Source organism: Coturnix japonica, chromosome 9 (assembly GCF_054131305.1).
Source record: "Coturnix japonica strain WE chromosome 9, WE-NBRP24, whole genome shotgun sequence".
Classification (NCBI taxonomy): Eukaryota; Metazoa; Chordata; class Aves; order Galliformes; family Phasianidae; genus Coturnix; species Coturnix japonica.
In genome coordinates this window covers 29,186,175-29,204,602 of record NC_140671.1, presented here as the reverse complement: position 1 = coordinate 29,204,602, position 18,428 = coordinate 29,186,175, and the positions used below count along the sequence as shown (strand labels likewise).

The following is an 18,428-nucleotide window of genomic DNA, read 5'->3' as shown; positions in this document are numbered from 1 at the left end:
TCAAGGGGTCGCTTCTCCCCCTTCCCCCCCCACCCTCCCAGCCCCGTGGTGTTGCACCCATCACAACATCCCAATCTGAGTGAGGTTGTGCCCCGTTTTGCCGTCGGAAAAAGCCCATTTGGGGTCTTGGAGGAGCTCGTGTCAAATAACTTGGCATCCTTTCTCAACAAAAAGCCAGCGACCAACCCAAACGAATGCCCTGAATCTGGCACCTCCCATGAATGCAGGGTGAGGAAACAAAGCCAGCTGTCCCCTCCCGCTTCCCCCTCCCCCCCCCCTCCCCCCCCAGCCCTCTCAACGGTGGCAAAAATAGCACTTTTATAACTATAATAAGACTCAGCAAATTCTATGTCTATTCGGGGAATACCCGGCGGCTGGCAGAGCAGCAGCTCACGGCTCAACGGGGTCACACAGATGCGCTGCAGGGCAACAGGGGCCAAGCAGCGATCCCAGTAACAATGAGCCCTGTGCCCTCCTTCCTCATCCCCTCTCCCCCCATCCAGGATGCAGTGGCTGCCCCAGCACTGAGAGTGCAATGTGAGGGACCACACTGTGGCTTCTGTGCTTGTGAGATGGTTGTGACCCCCATCTTCCCCCCCTGCTCCATCCCCTGCTCTGTCTCAGTTGGAGGTTTTCATGCTGGTTCTGCAAGGTTCAATCAAAACGTGGGTGCTGCTGGAGTGGGGATCGGTTCTGTAGGGCAGCAGAAAGCTCTCTTGGAGCCCTGTGTCATAGAAATAAGAGTGTGGCTCAAGCTGTCTAGAACACCATGGGTGCCCCAACCCTGGAGGTACCCAAGCCCAGGCTGGATGGGGCAGCATGGTGTGGTGGTGGGCACTCAGCCCACAGTAGGGTTTGGGACTGGGTGGGCTGTAAGGTCTCTTCCAATGCCAGCCATCCTGTGATCCTATGGAAGGGAGCTTAAAGGTACCCAGTGCCCTGGTTTGTCCTGGGAACAAAAATCCCTTTAAAACCACAACAGTGGAGCACCCAGTGCTGCTCAAAGCCATCTTTGCTTCCCACCTGACCCCAGGTATCCATTGGCACCCAAGTCCCCTCACTCCCAGTACAGGCTGGGGGTTGGCTGGGGGGCTGCCAGAGGCACAACCAAGCCCTTCCCCTGAGTCACGCTTGCTGCCTGCCCAAGCGTGCCCCCAACGCGGCTCTTCCCCTTCTTTCCTTCCCTCTTTCCACTCACAAAGTGGTTTTTTTTTTCCAGCATGTAGTTTAAAAAAGAATAAAAAAAACAACAAAAAACCCAACACATCCAGCTGTCAGAGCTCAGCTTTTCATTCTGGCCAAGACAATGACAGCTTTTTCTCCTATTGCTTTGCAGCGAGCTGGCGGAGAGCCCGTGAAAGAGGTAGTGACTTTGCAAGCCCATGCCTGTTGTAGCATAATAAGGTCATTGTCAAGAAGACGCGGCATCGGGAGGCTGATCTTGAGCAAAACATGGCCCCAGTTGTGCGTTGTGCAACCCCTGTGGCTGCTCCAACAGTGGCCCCATTGTTTCCTATTGTGAGGCCGCGGCGTCTCGTTATCCCAGTGCAGAGCTGGCTCATGTAGGGCTGGTGCAGACCCTGCTCCATCACGCAGCGTTGCTGGGTGTCAGAAGGATGGGACGTGATGAGTGAGTTGCCTCCTGAATGGCACAACACAATGTTCTCAGTTCACAATGCTCTGATGAGCTCTTGGCTGAATAGAACTCTTCCCTATCAGTAGCCTTCTCTTGTAGAACAGCTCAATGTGGAAAGGCTTAGGGAGGAAGATCCATTTGGAGCAGGATATCAGGCTCTGGAACATCCCCAAACACATCCCGACCTTCCATGGCTCCTACTTTGGAGATGAGGAACTGTTGCCCCAGGTGAGATGCACATTGTGGCAGTATGGTGCCAATGGGATGCAAAGCCACTGCTGAAACTGCTGCCTGAGAGGAGGTGATGGCAAAGAAATGGATTGCATTGAGAAGAGCTGAAACAAAGACACCAAGTCTTCCTGCTCCAAGTATGAGGTTGGCATCCATAGGAAGACATACATACCCACATGAGCCACTATGGGAGAGCTCGGTTGGATTCCATCCAGGAGATAAATGGAAACCAGCGAGCAGCAGAAAGAATAAGAAAGCAACAGGCCCCTTAAAAACATACTTCATCGTTTTCAAACTTTATTTCATGGTGATCGACGAAAGACACAAGTTAGTAATGGTTACATCATGCTGCTCCTCTACTGTGCATTGCCCTTCAGAATCCATACAGCAGTTCACAACGGTCAGTTAATTCACCCTATAAATGAAGCCACGTGGACATTATTTATTCAAAAGAAAAAAGAAAAAGAAAATCCAAACCTCAACATCGTTATTTTTTGTCCTTGTACGCGTGTTATAAACGCTATTAAAAAGAAAGCCAAGGTTGAGTGTGCGGCCCCTTGGGGAGCACTGCAGAACCTGACCCAGGCTTGACAATGAGGACACAACGTCCTGTTTTAAGGCATTTCCAAGCCCCAGCAAAAGCAGACAGAGTTCTTGTTGCGTTTCTTTTTTCTTCTTTCTTTCTTTCCTTTATTTTTGCAGTGACCCTGGCTTCATTTCAGTGGTGTTCTGGAAATTAAGCAGCTTCCTCCATGGTGCTCTTTCCCATTGGAGCTGGCACGCTCCCCTCATTGGAAGCCCATACCCCAACACAGCCATCACCCCCAGGACCCACACATTACATACAGCAGCCACTCAACGCACATTGTTGCCACGCACACTAACACTGGAGCCTCATCTTCCCACAGTCTTCCCTGAAATACATAACTATTGGCTTTATAGGGACATGACAACAGACCAAGCATTGAATTCCAGGGGTTGGGGTAGGCAGTGGGGTTCTTCCTTGCCTGGGCCAGAAGCAAAAAGCAGCCCAAGATGTTTGCCATGGTGCTCTTCCCATTCATTAGGTCCTTCTTGTGGCTGGAAGCTCAGTGCTCACAAAGAGCATTTTGGATGGATACACCAGAAGGTGAGAAAGGAATCAGTGCAAAACTGCAAACTGACGGCCCCTGGGATATCAGGGAACACCTGACAGCCAGCTGGACCCTTCCAACCCATTCTTCATGCTCCATAAGGCAACTGGCCACAAAGCATTGCCAGCTGCCTTCGCAGGGTGGGATGGGGACACCCAGTGGGGACAGATGCCATGTGGCAGCAGGGAGCTCTTCCCATGGAGAAGGAACCTGAGCGAGTCACAGCACTCAGAGCTGCAATCCCTTTGTTTTTGCTTCGGGGAGACCCAGTGTTTGCACACATCCATGCACACACACACACTCGCACACTGTGGCTGTGCAGCTGGCACTTTGCTTTCAAGACTCGAATGGAGGAAGACAACACCTCAAAGACAGTAAAGACAACACTTTAAACCCCCACCCCACCCCAGCTCTTTCATCCAGGCATTTGGCTCCCAGTCCTGCCCCATCCTGCTGGAGCCAATGCTGGTGGCTCTGATGGAAGAGCCCCCTCCCGTGTTGCGTCGGGTGCTGCAAAAGCTTGAAGACAAAGGTAAGACACCAGCTTAAAGAGATGCACTGCAACCGTCCTCATGGTAGATGGAGGGTAAGTTGTGCCAGGAGGCTGGAAAATGGATGTGGGTCAAGGCAGGAGAGTTCCAAGAGGTTTCTTTAAAGCAGAAGAGGACACAATCCCATACCCTCCCAGCCGGTGCTGGAAGGAGGGGACCCCCATCTCCCGAGGATGTGTTGCAAGTTGTCAGTGGTGTTTGGGGCACAGAAGCTCTTGGAAGAGCAGCCAGGGCAAGCAGGTGGTGAGGACAAGTCTGGGTCAACACAAAGCATGGAAATGAGGTTTCACAGCTGCTTCTGCATGTGTCCAAGAGGAGGAGGAGGAGGAGGAGAGCCAACAGAGACACCGACACTTCCCCCACCCAGCCCCTCTCAGTCCAGAAAACAGGCATTAAGACAACCAAAGAGCAATGCTTTTCTGCCTGCTCAGAGCAGACCTTGGTCTCTTCCAGTGCATGGCATCCCTGATTTAACAGAGCACAAAGGAGAAAAGCACTTGAGATCCTTACACACATAAATTATAGTGAGAGGAAGGGGGGGGAGGAGGGAGATGGGGTGAACACAGGGGCCTGAGATAGGTGAGTGGTGAACCCACAAAGGCCACAGGGCTTGCCAGCACCAGCACCCTTTATCCCCCCCCATGGTGTGAACGACAACCCAAGAACACAAGTAAGGAGGGGAAAAAATAAACAAACCCCAAAAGAAGCTTCAAGTAATGAGTGAGATTTACAACACGGGTGCAAATGGGGAAGTTCTTCTGTCACTTCTTGGAGACTTGGTTCAAGGTTTGTTCTTTGTTGCTGCTGCTCGATTAAAGAGTCTGACTGACCTGGATATATACTGCAACCGAACAAAATAACCCAACAGAAATGGTGGTTCCTCCCCTCCCTTTCCCCCCCCCATCCCCTCCCCCCAAAATATAAAAAGCAATAAGTTTACAAAAATAGAAAATAATTACAGCAATAGGCAGGAGGAAGGGAAGGTATAAGGAAGGGTCCCTGGGGGTCTATTTGGCTGAGCAGTGTAATATCGTGGGGTTGTTTAAAGCGTCCTCCACCAGATGCAGTTCTTGGCGGTCGACAATCACGTCCCTTATGCAGCCAATAAAGCCAGTGCTGTAGGCCTTGGGCAGCTTGTGAGCCACGCTGAGCCTCTCCATTCCCCCTGCAAGAGAGAGCAAGGATGTCAAAGGACATCAAAGGACATGGTGTTATACTCCAGCACCCTGCCCACCAGCATTGCATGCACATGCCTTACTCAGAAACCTCTTTCCTGGCCAGAATTTACTTTGTGTTAGGTTAGATGTTTGGAATAAATTTACTCAGAGGGTACAGAGGCAGCAGAACAGGTTGCTTGAATAAGCCGTGGTTGCCCCATCCTTGGAGGTGTTCAGGGCCTGGTTGGATGGGGGCATTGGGGCAGGCTGAGTTGGTGGGTAGCAACCCACACCATGGAGTGGGGTTGGGACTCAATGGTCTTTAAGATCCCTTCGAACCTAAGCCATTCTGTGATTCTATGTCTTCTCAGAGGCAAAGTGACATTATTTGGATGTGAAGTCTTTGTAGGATGGGTTAGATTTGAAGCCACCAGCTTAGAGCACAAAGAGATGCCTCCGGGAGGCCAAACTTGTCTGAAGCACCCAGATGCAAAGGCACTGCAAACACCCAGCATGGGGTTTTCACCCTTCCCAAGCCCTTACCCAGCCACAGGGCCCCATCCGTGTCCAGCTGTGTGGCACCCAGCGGTGAGGAACCAGTGATGGGAGCTTCATTGCCGACCTGCAGGGATCCTTCTCTCTGTACCCTGCTCCATCAGGGAGGGAAGGAAGGCTCAGAATTAAAACCCTTGGAGGAGACACCCAGGGCTGCCCCCAGCTGACCGCGGGCAGCAATCCGCGGCACGCCAACCACGCCGCGCTCGCCACTCCCTGACCGCCCAAATGTCAAACCTTCTGCTGGCCAAACTAAAAGGCACGAACCTTTCCTTTAGCCTTTCCCTTTGGCATTTCCCAGAATGGAGAATTTCCCAGGCGTGTCGCAGTACGCACCCCATTGCCCACATGCCTCTCCTCTATTCTTATCCAAGGACGGGAGTGACCCCTGGGGACCTCACTCTTGACCCTGCATCACCACTTGCCCATCCCAAAGTAGCCCACCCCGACCCCACTCTTTCCCCCTTCCCACCTGTATGCTTTGATGTGGGTCCAGTGGTTGGTGTTGATGGGGACTGTGGACCGGAGGATGACTGGCTTGGAGCCCAGGTCATACATCATCTGGACGAAGCCATCCACGATGGCAAGGGCGATGTAGTCAGATCGCTCCAGCCCCTTCCCACTCCACAGGATCAGGCCCTGGGTGGCTTCTGTTTTGATGCTCAGCTCGAAGTGGTTGGATTGCAAAGCCTTCTCGCTACGTCGGGAGAGCACAGAGCAGTGTTAAAACATGGCTATGAAAGCAACTGGTCCCCAACGCAGCTGCTGCTCCCAGCAAGGCCATCACCAGAGATAGATGGGGTCATCTGGGCTCTGGCACCTGAGCTTGCCCATAGAGGCAGCAAAACCCTCTCCATCCCAGACACAGCCTTTTTTCCAAGGGAGGAATGCTGGAAGGACAGTGTTTTCCCCACACGCTGCTGTTTCCATCCTTCTCATATAAAGTCACCATCCACCCTCCTGGGATGCTCCAAGACACGTGCACACAGACAGGACAACACAGACAGCCTTTTGTTTCCAAGGGACACCACACTCAGAGGGCTGGACAAGGGCAAAATGTCCATTGTGTTCTCAGGGTAGAACCACAGAATCATTGAGGTTGGGAAAGGCCTCTAAGATCCCCAACTCCGGCCCCAACCCACCTCACCATGCCCACTGACCATGGCCCTCAGTGCCACATCTCCATGGTTCTCAATAGGGACAGAGACTCTTCCACCTCCCTGGGCAGCTTGTACATGTGTCTCACCACTCTTTGGGAGAAGTTTTCCCCTAATACCCAACCTGTAGCTCTATTTCCCTTTCACCCATTGCAGAAAAGGCCTCAAGGAGCAAGGGACAGAGCTGCTGCTCGTCTACTGGAGCATCCTTTGTGTGTTTGCCCTCACCACCTGCAAAGCTGCATCCCTTAAAAATAAAAAGCCCAGAACACAGCATACAGAAGGAGCACAAAGACATGGACAAGCAGAGGCAGGGAGAGCAGAGCACGGGGCACAAGAAGCCTGGCATGACTCACCTGGGCTCGGCGGGGTAGTCCAATGCGTCGGGACTTAGATGCAGGAAGAAAGGGGAGCATGCAATAAGCACTAGGCAGCAGAGGAGACCCTGCCCTCCCACCCTACCCAGCCTCAGCAGTCCTTGGGCTGAGCTTCCACAAGCCAACATGACCAGTGTGCATCTTGCTGCTGTCCCAGAGCCCTGTCCCATCACAGCGATGCTCTCCTGGGTTGGGATTGCTTGTGTACCTCATACTAAAATACTGGGGTGTGCAGCCAGGCAGATAGGATGGGATAGTGGGGAACTGCTGGGGATGGGATGTTTTGGGGAAGGGACCTTCTGGGGAAGGCCCCATGCAAGGAGCACTTCATGGCCAGACACCTGCCAGCCTTTGGGATGGGGAATGGGAGCTGCACGGTCACGTAAGGCTGCTCTGAGTCAGCCTTGGGGCACTTGGGCGTGCACAGAGAAGGGGAAACCCAGGAGTACAGCTGTCTTGCTGGCACTCCTGGGTGCGTGAGGGGCTCCAGCTCCAGATATATGTACATATCACAAGGTATGTTCAAAACAAAATGTACGGGCATGTCATAGCCAGCAGAGCCCAAAGAAGCAACTGGAGTGCCAGTCCTGCCCGAGGCACACCCGATATCTGTCCGCAGGAAGGAGAAGTGACTTTTTATGGGCAACCCAACGAGCCTTTGAGCGAGAGCCGCTGCCAAATCCCAGCTGAGGGATTTGGGGAGAAGTGCTAAGCTCCCTTTGCAGGATGGGGCATGCACAGCCCAAACGGGCACAGGCTGGCTCAGGTGGGGAGGTGGCTGAGGATGGTGACCTTCCTCTTGCAGGTGCTGGGAGAGGCAAGACATGAAGGCAGCAGCTTCCTGCTCATCTGTAGGGATGTGGTTCATCAGTGCTGCTTGTCCACTTATTTTATTTCCATATTTAATACTTTGCTGCTGATGGAAGAGGCTGGTACTGGCACCTTTCCTGCTCTGCGCTCATCCCTTTGAACTAAAGCTAAATTGCAGCAAGCAACATCTGCCTGCAGCAAAGCCAAACAGCAGCCCTGGCCAGTCACCAGAGCTGTGCCATCCCTGCCATGGGCTGGGAGTGCCCACCCGTGGCAGCCCCAGGCAAATGTCCCCATGCCTGTCCCCATCCTGCCCCACGGGTGGGCTTGCAGGGGAGGGCTGTACTTACGCAGGGATCTCATTGCTCAGGTGGCTTGAAAACAAAGAAACAAGGACACTGAGAAGAGACGGACACAGACAGAGAGACAGACAACAAACAGAACGCAGACACTCACCCCAGGCAGGAATTTAGTGCAAGAGGAAATGGATGGAGCATAACATCAGTGTCACCCCACCCCTGTACCCAGACCTGACACTGGCATTGTGGGGAACCCCTCCATCAACAAGGCAGGGGCTGGAAGTGAAGGCTCACAGCCCCTCTTTGGATACTGCTTTTAGGCTTCTTTGCCCCTATCTCCCCAACTCCTTGTTTTGATCACAGCTCAGCTCCACAGCCAGGTTACCTCTTTGTCACAGCATTGTGGTACTCCATGTACGTCCTGCCATCAAATGCAATGGCCTCTGCATCTCCAGCTGCCTTCTCAATGATCACTGAAGGTGGGAAAAAGAAGAGCTGTCAGGCAACACAGCACAGCCTGTCCGTCCTTGGGGATCACAAAGATCCTCCTTTATCCAGGGCATTCACAAAGGAGGGAGGCAGGCATAAACAGTGAGTGTGGCCCAGCTTCTAGTATTGCAGCCAACTGACATGAAATCTGCAGCTTTTGTGGTTTCTTGGCTAAAGTCATGGAGGAACCCATGCTTGGTGATGGTCCTGACCTCCCATCTGCAGGACACTGCCAACCATCCAACACCCTGCACTTCCCCAGCACAATGAGAAGATGGATCTGGTTGGGGGTCCCTGCCATGACAGCCTCACCTTTCTCACAATGAGCCCCAGAGAAGCCCCTCTGGCAGGCACACTCATAGCTCTCCATCCGGGGGCTGCAGGTACCTCCGTTCTGGCATGGGTTGGGCTTTTGGGTGCAGGGATGGGCACGGAAGGGGGAGATTTCAACAGCGCTGCGGATGTGCTGCTCCTTCAGCAAGGGAACTCCTTTGATGGAGATCTGGAAGGTGGGAAAGGACAAAAGTCAGCCTTTGTAACCCATCACTATGAGCCCTGAGCCCCCACGTGTCCCTGTGACACGTCCTGGTGCACATGGACCCATGTGCTGGGGATGTCCTCATGGAGACTGGCACCTCTGGCACCAGGCTTACCCTCTGCACAGCTCCATTGAAGCTGGTGGAGATGGCTGCAGCTCGAGCCAGCTTGCTGAAATCAGGGGCTCCCCCAACATAGAATGGCTCCTTCAGGTTCAGGAAGGCGTGAGGCACCTGGCAATGAGGGGAGATGGAAGGAGATTCATTCAGGTGCTGCAGATTCTCTACAGTAAATCCGATCTAGTGAGTGGTGTCCTTGCCCTTCCAACCCAAGCCTTTCCATGACTCTATCAGCCATTTCAATGATAAAAAGGAGGCTCTCCTCTAACTCAAATGGTTTGGGAACCTGGGCCGTGGCAGCAGGACCAGGATGCAGTTATATGAGTCACTAGCTAATGCTTTGTGGAGTTAACACGAGAAACATGACCAGATTAATTGTAATGCTTCCGAAACAAAAACACAACAACTGGCTGGAAATTAATGAAGAAGAAACAAGTGTCTCTAATCTACAGAGATCCTAAAGCTGCTTGGTCAGATGGGAAGGGGAGCAGGTGAGATCTGGATGGAAAACAGAAGAACAACGTGCCAATGGCAGATGAGATGGAGGTGCAGTGGGTCATACTTATCTGTACCTTACGGGATTTCTGGGATCCAGACAGCAGGGGAGGGAAAAATACAAATGCAAATCAAAGGGAGAGAGAGAGAAAGAGAGAGAAATGGAAGATCAGTGGGTAACATCACAACATGCAGGGCTGTAAGAGCAAGGAATGTGCAGCAGCTGCCCCACAGCATCCTCAGCTCCCAGGTCTCGCCCACTCCTCCTCCACCCTCCATGCACCTCCAGGAATAAAAGCCCACAGGTCTGGGATCTCAGCTGGTTTCACACAGGAAGGGAGCAGGGTTGGAAGCCCAGAGAGTTCTGGGCAGCTCTCTCTGCTTGTCAACGTACCGGTGACTCTCCCATCACCCTCTCTCCATTGTTGATCCTCATTATCCCTTTGCGCCCACTCCTCTCCAACAAAACGCTTATCCAGGTGTTGAGGGGAACTGGCTCTTTGCTCCTGGTGGTGGGAAAGGGAAAGAAGACATACAGTGAGAGCTCTGCAATGAGCCTCTATGAAAACCTGCTCCACTTGCATAGTGCCTATCGGACAAGCCTCAATCACAGCCAACAGGAGTCACTGCTGCCAGCATAGCACCTCCCCTGCATCCATCCTAGGGATGGAGCTCCAGCCAGCACTGGAAGCATCCCACCATCCCTGCTTCCCAGCCCTACCTGAGCACGGCTGCCCCTTTGCCCAGGTCATATCGATATTCCAGGTAGCCATCGTGCAAAGCCAGAGACACAAAGTCTCCTTTGCCATCCGTCTTCTGCCCATTGTAGAAGATCATGCCGCTGGGACTCTTGGCCAGGAACACCACTTCCATGGACATTTTGTCCCTGAGGAGAGAAGGACAACAAATACCCTCCAAACCAGCTGCCCACAGGCTTTTTTCCACCACCCCTGTGCAAAGAGCCACCTGCCTGGTCCCACAGATCTCTTAGGGATGTCACCCACTGATCCCACAGGCAGAACTGCCAAGTAGGAGAGATATATGCCACCCACTGCAGCACCTGGCACCTTGGCACATCACTGCATCAGCAATTGCAGCAATCCCAGTCCCTCTAGATAAAATCTCCAAGGTTTTGCCATTGGCAACACTCTCTTGAGCACTTACTGCAGGTCAGGAACAAAGGTCTGAAGCCCGTTCAGTTCCAGGTAGGAAAAGCCATTGAACTCTGGGAGGAAGGGCATGGTGTGGTCCTGTTCCACCACTGGGAACAAACAAGGGAGCAGTGAGGAAGAAGAGCCAAAGCACCTTCAGCATCAGACAGGGGCTCCTAGTCATGCAAGCTGAGGACATCTGCAGCTCCATCCCTCCCCAGCCCCAACACACCTCGCTCACAGAACTCTCCTTCCCGTCCCATGGGACAGGCACACATGGCACCTCCCTCCGGCAGCACCAGGCAGGTGGCAGAGATGTGGCACGGTGTCGGGTCGCATGGGTTTCTCTCATCAGCACATGTTGGACCTGCAGCAGAAGAGCTAAATGGTCACATCCGCATCCCTAACAGCCAGCAGGCACAGTTTGGTCAGAGACAACCCTGCTCTGGGGTGGGCAGAGGATGGAATGTCCTCTGATGGCCCTGCCAGCCCTTCTATCTCACCTCAGGTTGGGTTGACACGGCCCAAGGACCCCCAGTAATGGACCCCACAAAAGGACAGGTCATGCCCACACACTGCTCTGCCCTCAAATACTCAGATCCTGTCCCTTGTCTGATGCATGCATGGAGAGATCTGAAATTGATTCTGCGTCCTATGGGCATGACTTTGCCCTACACTTCTTGGAGGTACCACCAAAGCTCCCCACTGCATCTTCCCCTCTGCCACCCCAAAGGCATTTGGACCCCTCAGAACCACTCAGCAGTACCATGAGCCCCAGCAATGCCTTGCCCCGTACCGGTATAGGAGTGGAGACACTCGCAGTGGAACATCTCAGCCTCCTTGACGTGGCAGATGCCCCCATGGTGGCAGGGGTTGGGGTGGCAGGGGTCATTGCCACACTCTCCCACCCCACTGCCATACAGCACATCACTGCCTTTCTCCCTCAGGTCATACATCTGGTTGTTCACATCCAGGAGGCGGATGCAGCCCTTCAAGCCAACCGTAGCTGCAGTACGCTCTGCCACCCTGAAGGGACAAAGGACACAGTGGGTGGGGGAGAAAAACACCACCACTTTCCATGCACTCGGTTTAATGGATGCTCCATTGGGATGCCACAGCACGGTGCAATGCCTCTACTCACACAGCCATTTGGTCCTCGGGAGCTCCTCCAACAAAGAGGTCGGTGTCAAGGTTGAGCCCATCGGTGCCTGTGGGGCTCTCCCCACTGACGTGGGGCTCCCCATCCACAGCCAGCATGCCGCTGCGGCGGTTGCGGTTCACCACCAGCTGGTGCCACTTGCCAGGCTCCACGCGCACCTTGCTGGTGATGACGCCTGTGCCGGAGCCTGTGTTAAACCTAAAGCAAAGGATGGGGAAGGTTGACAGCCATTCCAACTCGCAGCGAGGCTGCATGCACCATAAGGGCAGCTGCACCCACAGGCAGAAGGTGGGAACTTGAATCTGTGCCTTTTTGGAAAGGTAAAAATAATTTCACCTTGTGTTTCTGGGGCTTTGCTCTCCTTCTGCTCCCCCTACGTTTCTTTTCACAGTACAAGAACAGCACCAAAAAAAGAGCTCAGAAAAAAAAAAACCCAACCTCCCACACCTTCCACCAGCTTTTTAACATTCAAACTGAGCGATGTGAATTAATCAAACTGCCACAAGGAAATACACTGCAGAAAAGACTGTTCCACCTCTTCTCCATTTGCTCCTACCATTACCTCATCTTGAAGCCTGCACTCAGGGCACCCACCTGAGCTCCACGAAGCCGCCCACCAGCGCCAGGGAGATGAAGTCCTTGCCACGGTTCTGCCCGTTGTAGAGCAGCAGCCCACTGAGCTCCGTGGCTCTGAACTCCATGGCGATGCGCACGGTGTGATACGCCTTCATCATCTTGAAGGCCAGGTAGGACTTGCCACCGAAGCTGGGGATGAAGTACCTGATGGCTGCAAGAGGCAGGGAGGGAGAAGGGCAAGATCTGTTAAAAGGAACAGGATTCAGCATCCACATCAAGAAGCAGCTCTGAGAGTTTCAGCTTAGAGCTTCAAGGACAGAGCTTTCCAGGAATTAACACTAAGAGCCACACAGAGCTCTGCTGAGACAGTGGGAGGTCACAGCAGCTCTGGGTGAGCATGATGTGCACACGGCTGTTTGCTAAGCAGCTCTGAACACTGGGGAATAGCACCTGAATCACCAGCACACACATCCCAAATGTGCCAGAAGACAGCACCGGTCTCTCTTGTGCTCAGTAATTTCAGGAGCCGCAGGCAATGCCATGAGATACAAAAGCAGAAGCTCACAATCCCCATGGCTCCAGGGCACTGATGTAGCACAGACAGCAAGAAATTGCTGCTGGCACCTTCTTCCCCCGCAGCTTTGCTCTTACAGTGCTTGTACAGCCTGCTCCTGGTTGGGATACAGAGGTTACACTGACCCTTGCGGCACTAGCATTCAGCACAGGGCTGGGTCTGCTCCCTATCCCCATTCAGCCAGTGCACATTCTCAGTTGAAACATGAGTTTGAAACCAAAAGCCCCAAGAGATGCCCTTCCCATGACTTTGCTCCCCAGTTTTCAGAGAATCATTTGAGTTGGAAGGGACCTTTAAAGGTCTTAACTCCCTTCTCCCTTTGCCATCCCATGGCCAAGAGCTCCATCACCCCTAAGCAAACCAGAGGCCACCTACGTTTCTCACACACAGCCCCTCCTTTGCCCGCTGGGCAGCTGCAGGTGAACTCTTTGCCATCATCTTCACAGGTGCCACCGTGCAGGCAGGGATGTGAGTCGCAAGGTCGCGAAGGCTTCTTGGTGGTGCTGGGGGGCTGGCGAGTGGGCTTGCGCCGGGTGGTGGTGGTAGGCAGGGTGGATGTTGGCCTCCTGGTGCTTCCAGATGCTGCCAGCTTGGCACTGGGGTGGCCCAAAGTGTCCTGGTGCAGGATGTGGGCTGTGGTGGCAGCAGAAGCCGTGGTGTGCCTCCGAGTGGTGGCAGGTGCCATGGTGGTGGCTGTGGTGGTGGTGATGGTGGTGGTGAAGAGCCTGGGGATCCAGTCTGGAAGGCAGCAATGCGTGGGTTGAAGCTGGTGCTTTGCAGGTCTCTTTGCAAAGAGGAAAGGAGCCCGGGTTTTGGAGGGAGGCACAGCGAGATTGCTGTGTGCACCAAAGCGTGAGAGCCCTCTCCTTTAACCCAAGTGCCCAACCCAAGGGATTGGCCATAGACAGACAGAACGCTCACCAAAGTCCATGAATTTGACATGCTCCTGTTGGGGCTTCTTCACCAGGATGGTCCTCTTCTTGGAGGCTCTGATCTGCTTCAGCAGGGCCGCCTGGACATCAGCTGCTGTGTAGGAAGTGGCTGTTCACATACAGGAGAAAGACAAGTGTGAAACACAACCCCAGCAAGAAGTTTTCCCTTCACAACCTCCCTTTGATGCATCCAAATCGCTCCCAGCCCCACAAGAACACATCCAGCCTTCCATACACCAGCTCTGCTTGATTTTGCTGGACAAAGGGCACATCCCTGACAAATTACAAGGCTTGCTCACATGTGAGCTGGTTTCTCAGGACTGGAACAATTCCTACCTGGGTCAAAGTGGGACTCTACAATGACACGGACAGCGCTGCTCTGCCCCAGATCTCGGACACGGATGCTCTTGAAATCCTTCTTAACATCAGAATTCCGGAAAAGCTCATCCAACTGATGGATTGGAGAAGAAGGAAGAAAGGCAAACAAACTGATTAGTGGGGAGATTGAAGGCATGGGGTTAGGTTCCTTTAGCAAAAGGACTTAGGACTCAGCGAGTCTCATTGGTTTCAACCCAGTTAGGTTTGCATCAAAACCTCTGCAAGAAATCCCATCGATGCTTGCAGAAAACAGTGCTCCTTTGGGTAGGGATAACTTGGGAAGGTTCCTATTGGTTATGGTGTGAATTCAAAGGTTAGAACAGGACCAAGGCAGCATGGGGAAAGTGCAGAGGAGGTCTCCATGGAAGAGATGTACGCAGACCAGAGACGCCCTGCAGTTCATATAAGGATTTGCTATTGTGTGGCATCTAAGTCTTACTGATCTCTTCTAAACCTGGATAAACCTGCTTATGAGCTTTGGAAAATCCCATAAGGCACCATTCTGCATCTCTAAGCACATGAATGCCTTTTAAAACCTGCCTCTCAGACGCTGCAGGATTTGTCTGAAGTCACACGAAGAAGACAATGATAGTCCAAGCACTTAGACACAGGCAGGGCTTTATCACCCTGCTAGCAGCCAGCCCAGCCTGTGTGGGACCAGCACCACTACAGCTGGAGGCCACCACCTCCTTAATGTGTCTTCAAGGCAAAGACAGAAGAAAGAACTCAAAAGTGGACCCATGCCATAGTTACCCCCATAAATTTGGGCGCAGTGGTCTTAGAGGCGCAAAGGAGAGCACATCAGGTATGTGATGTCCTATGGGCCAGCGCTGTGTTGTCATCTCCCCCATCCCCAGGAGAACAGAACCCAGTCAAGTCTCCCATATCATCAGAGGGGAGAAGAACCAGTGAATGAAGCCTTATGTGTGCAGGTTTGGATCCTCAGCTAAAAGCCACTATTGTACTGGGAAATATTGCTTTTGTGATGCAGAACTGAATGAACCATACAGCCCATATGCCAGGCACACATCTGCTTATATGACTGTACCAAGGGCTTGCCAGCTTCTAAGTGCAGCTTGGAAGCAGCTCTAAAAATGCTAATCTCCTTGCAAAGATGCTTTGTATTTGCTGTGCCACACTGCGGGCTGCATTACAGTGCTTTCACCCCACCAATACTTCCTTGGCATGCCCATATGTACACATTACTATGAAAGCCCACCTGCTCCAAGAGCTGGCAACACAGGGGGCTTCTCTTTAAAATGTGGGAGAGTGCATTTCCAAAAGCTGCATAACCGAAGTGGAGGAGCAAAGGGAACTGGGACACGTTTTTGCCCACAGGCTTTTCAAGGAGATTCAGATGCTTTGGGAAATCCAAGAAATGAAGGAAGACACTCTCGTCTGAATAGCCCCCATCACCAAAATGATCTTTCCATTCTTCATGACTGTGATTCTAGGAAAGCACCTGGCTTCTGTCCTAGTGCTGCATAGGGTCTTCTTTTCTTTTTCCAAGGCAAGAAATGCCCTAGCTGGACTTCCAATCAAGTGCAAAGGACTCACTGCGCTCTCGATGCTCCTGGCCGTCTCCCCGAAGAGCTCTGATTTGGGGTCAGCCATCTCAGGTGTGTAGAACAGCTCCTGGCCTTCCACCTCCTCCAAGATGAGGACTCCTTGGAAGACTTTGGTAGCTGTGGGAGGGAGGGCAGACAAGACAAACTCTTTTAGTTGCCTCGTGGGGATGGGGGGCAGGCATCTGGCTGACCCGTGAAGAGCGTTCGAGTCCCTGGGAGGGAAAGGGTGATGGCAGTGTGCGGGTAGTGCCAGTGTTGGGGTTAGTCTGGATGGGTCTGGGAGAGAGCCATGGAGGATTAGTATCAGAGGGTGCTGGAGCAGATGGCAAAGACCAGGCTGAAGATGGCAGCTTTTACCATACAGTTCCTTCTGAGTTCCGCCCTGGAGAGCAGCCCCCCTGCACCGGCTGAGTAACAAGAGAAAGACATTAGCCAGAGCAGCACACAGTCAACACAGTTGGATCAGACATGGGCATGCAACAGAGGCACGGCAGGGCCACACGTGGCTGTGGGCAAGAAGAAAACCTGTGCTGGGAGAGCTGAGTAAAGATGCTATGTGTAGGCTGGGGTCAGCCTCGTAAAACTGCAATGGGAACCTAAAGTGTGGTTCCCTTCCAGGAATGCTTTAGGAGCTATGGAGATCCCTGCTATGGATAGCCATGTGGAGAGTCCATAACTTATATTCTTTTGTGCGTTAAAAAGGGGAATGCGGTGTCCAGAGCAAAGAGGGGATGACACATTGAGAGTCCAGGCCCAGGCTGGGATCAAGACAGTGCTCACTGCCAACACTTGCCCTATTCTGTGCCCTGCAAAAGCTCTGTTCATCTCCTGGCCACCAAAACGGACAGACTCACCCGGACAGTTGCTCCCTTCTGCATCAGCAGCCGCAGTCTTGCCATCAGAGCAGCACCCGAGCGGGGTGTTGTAGCACGTTGCCCTCTCAATGGCTGGAGTTGGGGTTACCTGGCTTTCCTCCACCTCCTCTTCCCCTGCAAGGAAGTATTAACAGGGGTAGGACCTCACTCCTGTTAGACCATGAGGCTGGGACACAACCTCATCTCTTTCATTAAAACCCCATTTGACCTCCGAGGCCCAGAAGTGATGCTCACCAGCAGAGCCTGCCCCACTGGATTCCTGGTCCCCACTGATGCTCATCTCCTGGTCCCCACTGCCTTCTGCACTGCCTGATTCAGCATAGGCAGGCTGAGTAGTAGCCAGGACCACAGGAGAGGTGGAGAGCGGGCGGACGGTGGTCTTCAGCACTCCATGGGTCATCCATGGTGTGGTGGCAGGTCTGGTCGTCGTGACTCGCCTTGTTGTAGGGTGACTTCTTGAAGTGGGGCTGGCTTCTATCAGCAGGGAGGTGGCAGCCAGCTCAGTGGGCTCTGGAGCCCGGGTGGTCAGCTGCAGCGGTGGGGGTACGATGAGCTTGTCCAAAGGCAAAGTGGGCAGAGGGGTGGGTGGCATCGTATGGCTTGTGTGAGTGATGGACTCTACAAGGAGCAGCAAGGGAGGGATGTCAAGAAGGGGGTGGTCTGGGAAAGGGTGCCTATGGTGTTGGGAAGCACAATGCAAGCCATAGGCAGAGTATGAGGAGCTGCAGGAGGTACTCACCGTGGCACTGCCCCATGTGCTTCACTGTGATGAGCTGTCCCTGTCGGCAGGCAATAGTCTTCAGCTGGCACTGGTCCCCATAGGTAACACCATCAGAGCCACACACCTGGGAGAAGAAATGGTGCAAGGTGTGAGTTGTACCTGTCCTACATCAAGCCTCAGGCAAAATAAACCTGTCCTCAAGCTGAGCAGAGCAGCTCAGAGGCATCACAGCACCCTGCACTGGGGACACTCATGGCTGGCACATTGCTGCCCCATGCACTGAGGACAGTGATATGGTGGGCAGGAGCTGAACTCCAGTGCCAAGCCTGGCAGGACCAAGCTGGCCACACATCCCTGTGCCCATAGCCCAGCTCAGCCCCTAGTGATCCCTCAGACCTTGGTCATGTTGGCCTCTGAGCAGAGTGGGGACGGGCATTCGCAGTGGGCAAAGCCGTTGACCTCCACACACGAGGCCCCGAACTCGCAGCTCATTTCCTCACAGGATTTTGGAGCTGATGGGTCTAAGGTAGGGAGAGAAGGGGGAAGAGATGAACAAAACACACGCCAAGCATAAATGAAATGATAAGACCCTATGTCAAATCCAAACCCTCCTCCTCCCAGGGGTCTCAGCTCTCCCAAGGACTCAGCAGAGCAGCATTTCTAGGTCCCACACAACCTCCTCCTCACCTTTTTCACAGCCAGCCATGCCCATCTTGCTGCCATTGGGACACTGGTTGCACTTCATGCCAGTGATACCAGTCTTGCAGGAGCAGAGCCCAGTCATCTGCTCGCAGTCATCGCGCACTGAGCCCACTGGGTCACAGTTACAGGCTGAGCAAAGAGGAGGAAAAGAAACCATTAAATTGGTGAAATCCTGCAAATTTTGCAGAAACAGCCACCGAATTTGGCTCGCAATAAGGGCAGCATTAGGGATCCTAGTTGGATATA

At 53.2% G+C, this 18,428-nt stretch overlaps 1 protein-coding gene across 6 annotated transcripts in view; it reads right to left on the bottom strand.

Annotated features, from left to right (window-relative positions):
- Positions 1-2,147: 2,147 nt before the first annotated feature.
- AGRN (agrin) overlaps positions 2,148-18,428 on the bottom strand; it is a 60,040-nt gene continuing 43,759 nt past the window's right edge. For 4 of the 6 annotated variants that reach the window (XM_085509821.1, XM_015882680.3, XM_015882683.3 and 1 more), the window contains 23 exons: positions 18,168-18,311; positions 17,877-18,001; positions 17,499-17,604; positions 16,994-17,377; positions 16,739-16,873; positions 15,874-16,001; positions 14,275-14,389; positions 13,928-14,047; positions 13,382-13,744; positions 12,451-12,643; positions 11,839-12,054; positions 11,494-11,723; positions 10,930-11,064; positions 10,711-10,807; positions 10,268-10,432; positions 9,941-10,052; positions 9,624-9,635; positions 9,049-9,165; positions 8,708-8,897; positions 8,292-8,379; positions 5,736-5,960; positions 5,252-5,355; positions 2,148-4,716 (listed from right to left, as the gene is read on the bottom strand). In XM_085509821.1, the coding sequence (XP_085365947.1) occupies positions 4,559-4,716; positions 5,252-5,355; positions 5,736-5,960; positions 8,292-8,379; positions 8,708-8,897; positions 9,049-9,165; positions 9,624-9,635; positions 9,941-10,052; positions 10,268-10,432; positions 10,711-10,807; positions 10,930-11,064; positions 11,494-11,723; positions 11,839-12,054; positions 12,451-12,643; positions 13,382-13,744; positions 13,928-14,047; positions 14,275-14,389; positions 15,874-16,001; positions 16,739-16,873; positions 16,994-17,377; positions 17,499-17,604; positions 17,877-18,001; positions 18,168-18,311 (3,662 nt within the window). In that variant the 3' untranslated portion in view covers positions 2,148-4,558. The remainder of the gene's footprint in view (positions 4,717-5,251; positions 5,356-5,735; positions 5,961-8,291; positions 8,380-8,707; positions 8,898-9,048; positions 9,166-9,623; positions 9,636-9,940; positions 10,053-10,267; positions 10,433-10,710; positions 10,808-10,929; positions 11,065-11,493; positions 11,724-11,838; positions 12,055-12,450; positions 12,644-13,381; positions 13,745-13,927; positions 14,048-14,274; positions 14,390-15,873; positions 16,002-16,738; positions 16,874-16,993; positions 17,378-17,498; positions 17,605-17,876; positions 18,002-18,167; positions 18,312-18,428) is intronic. The other 2 variants (XM_015882686.3, XM_015882681.3) reach the window with 1 other exon arrangement.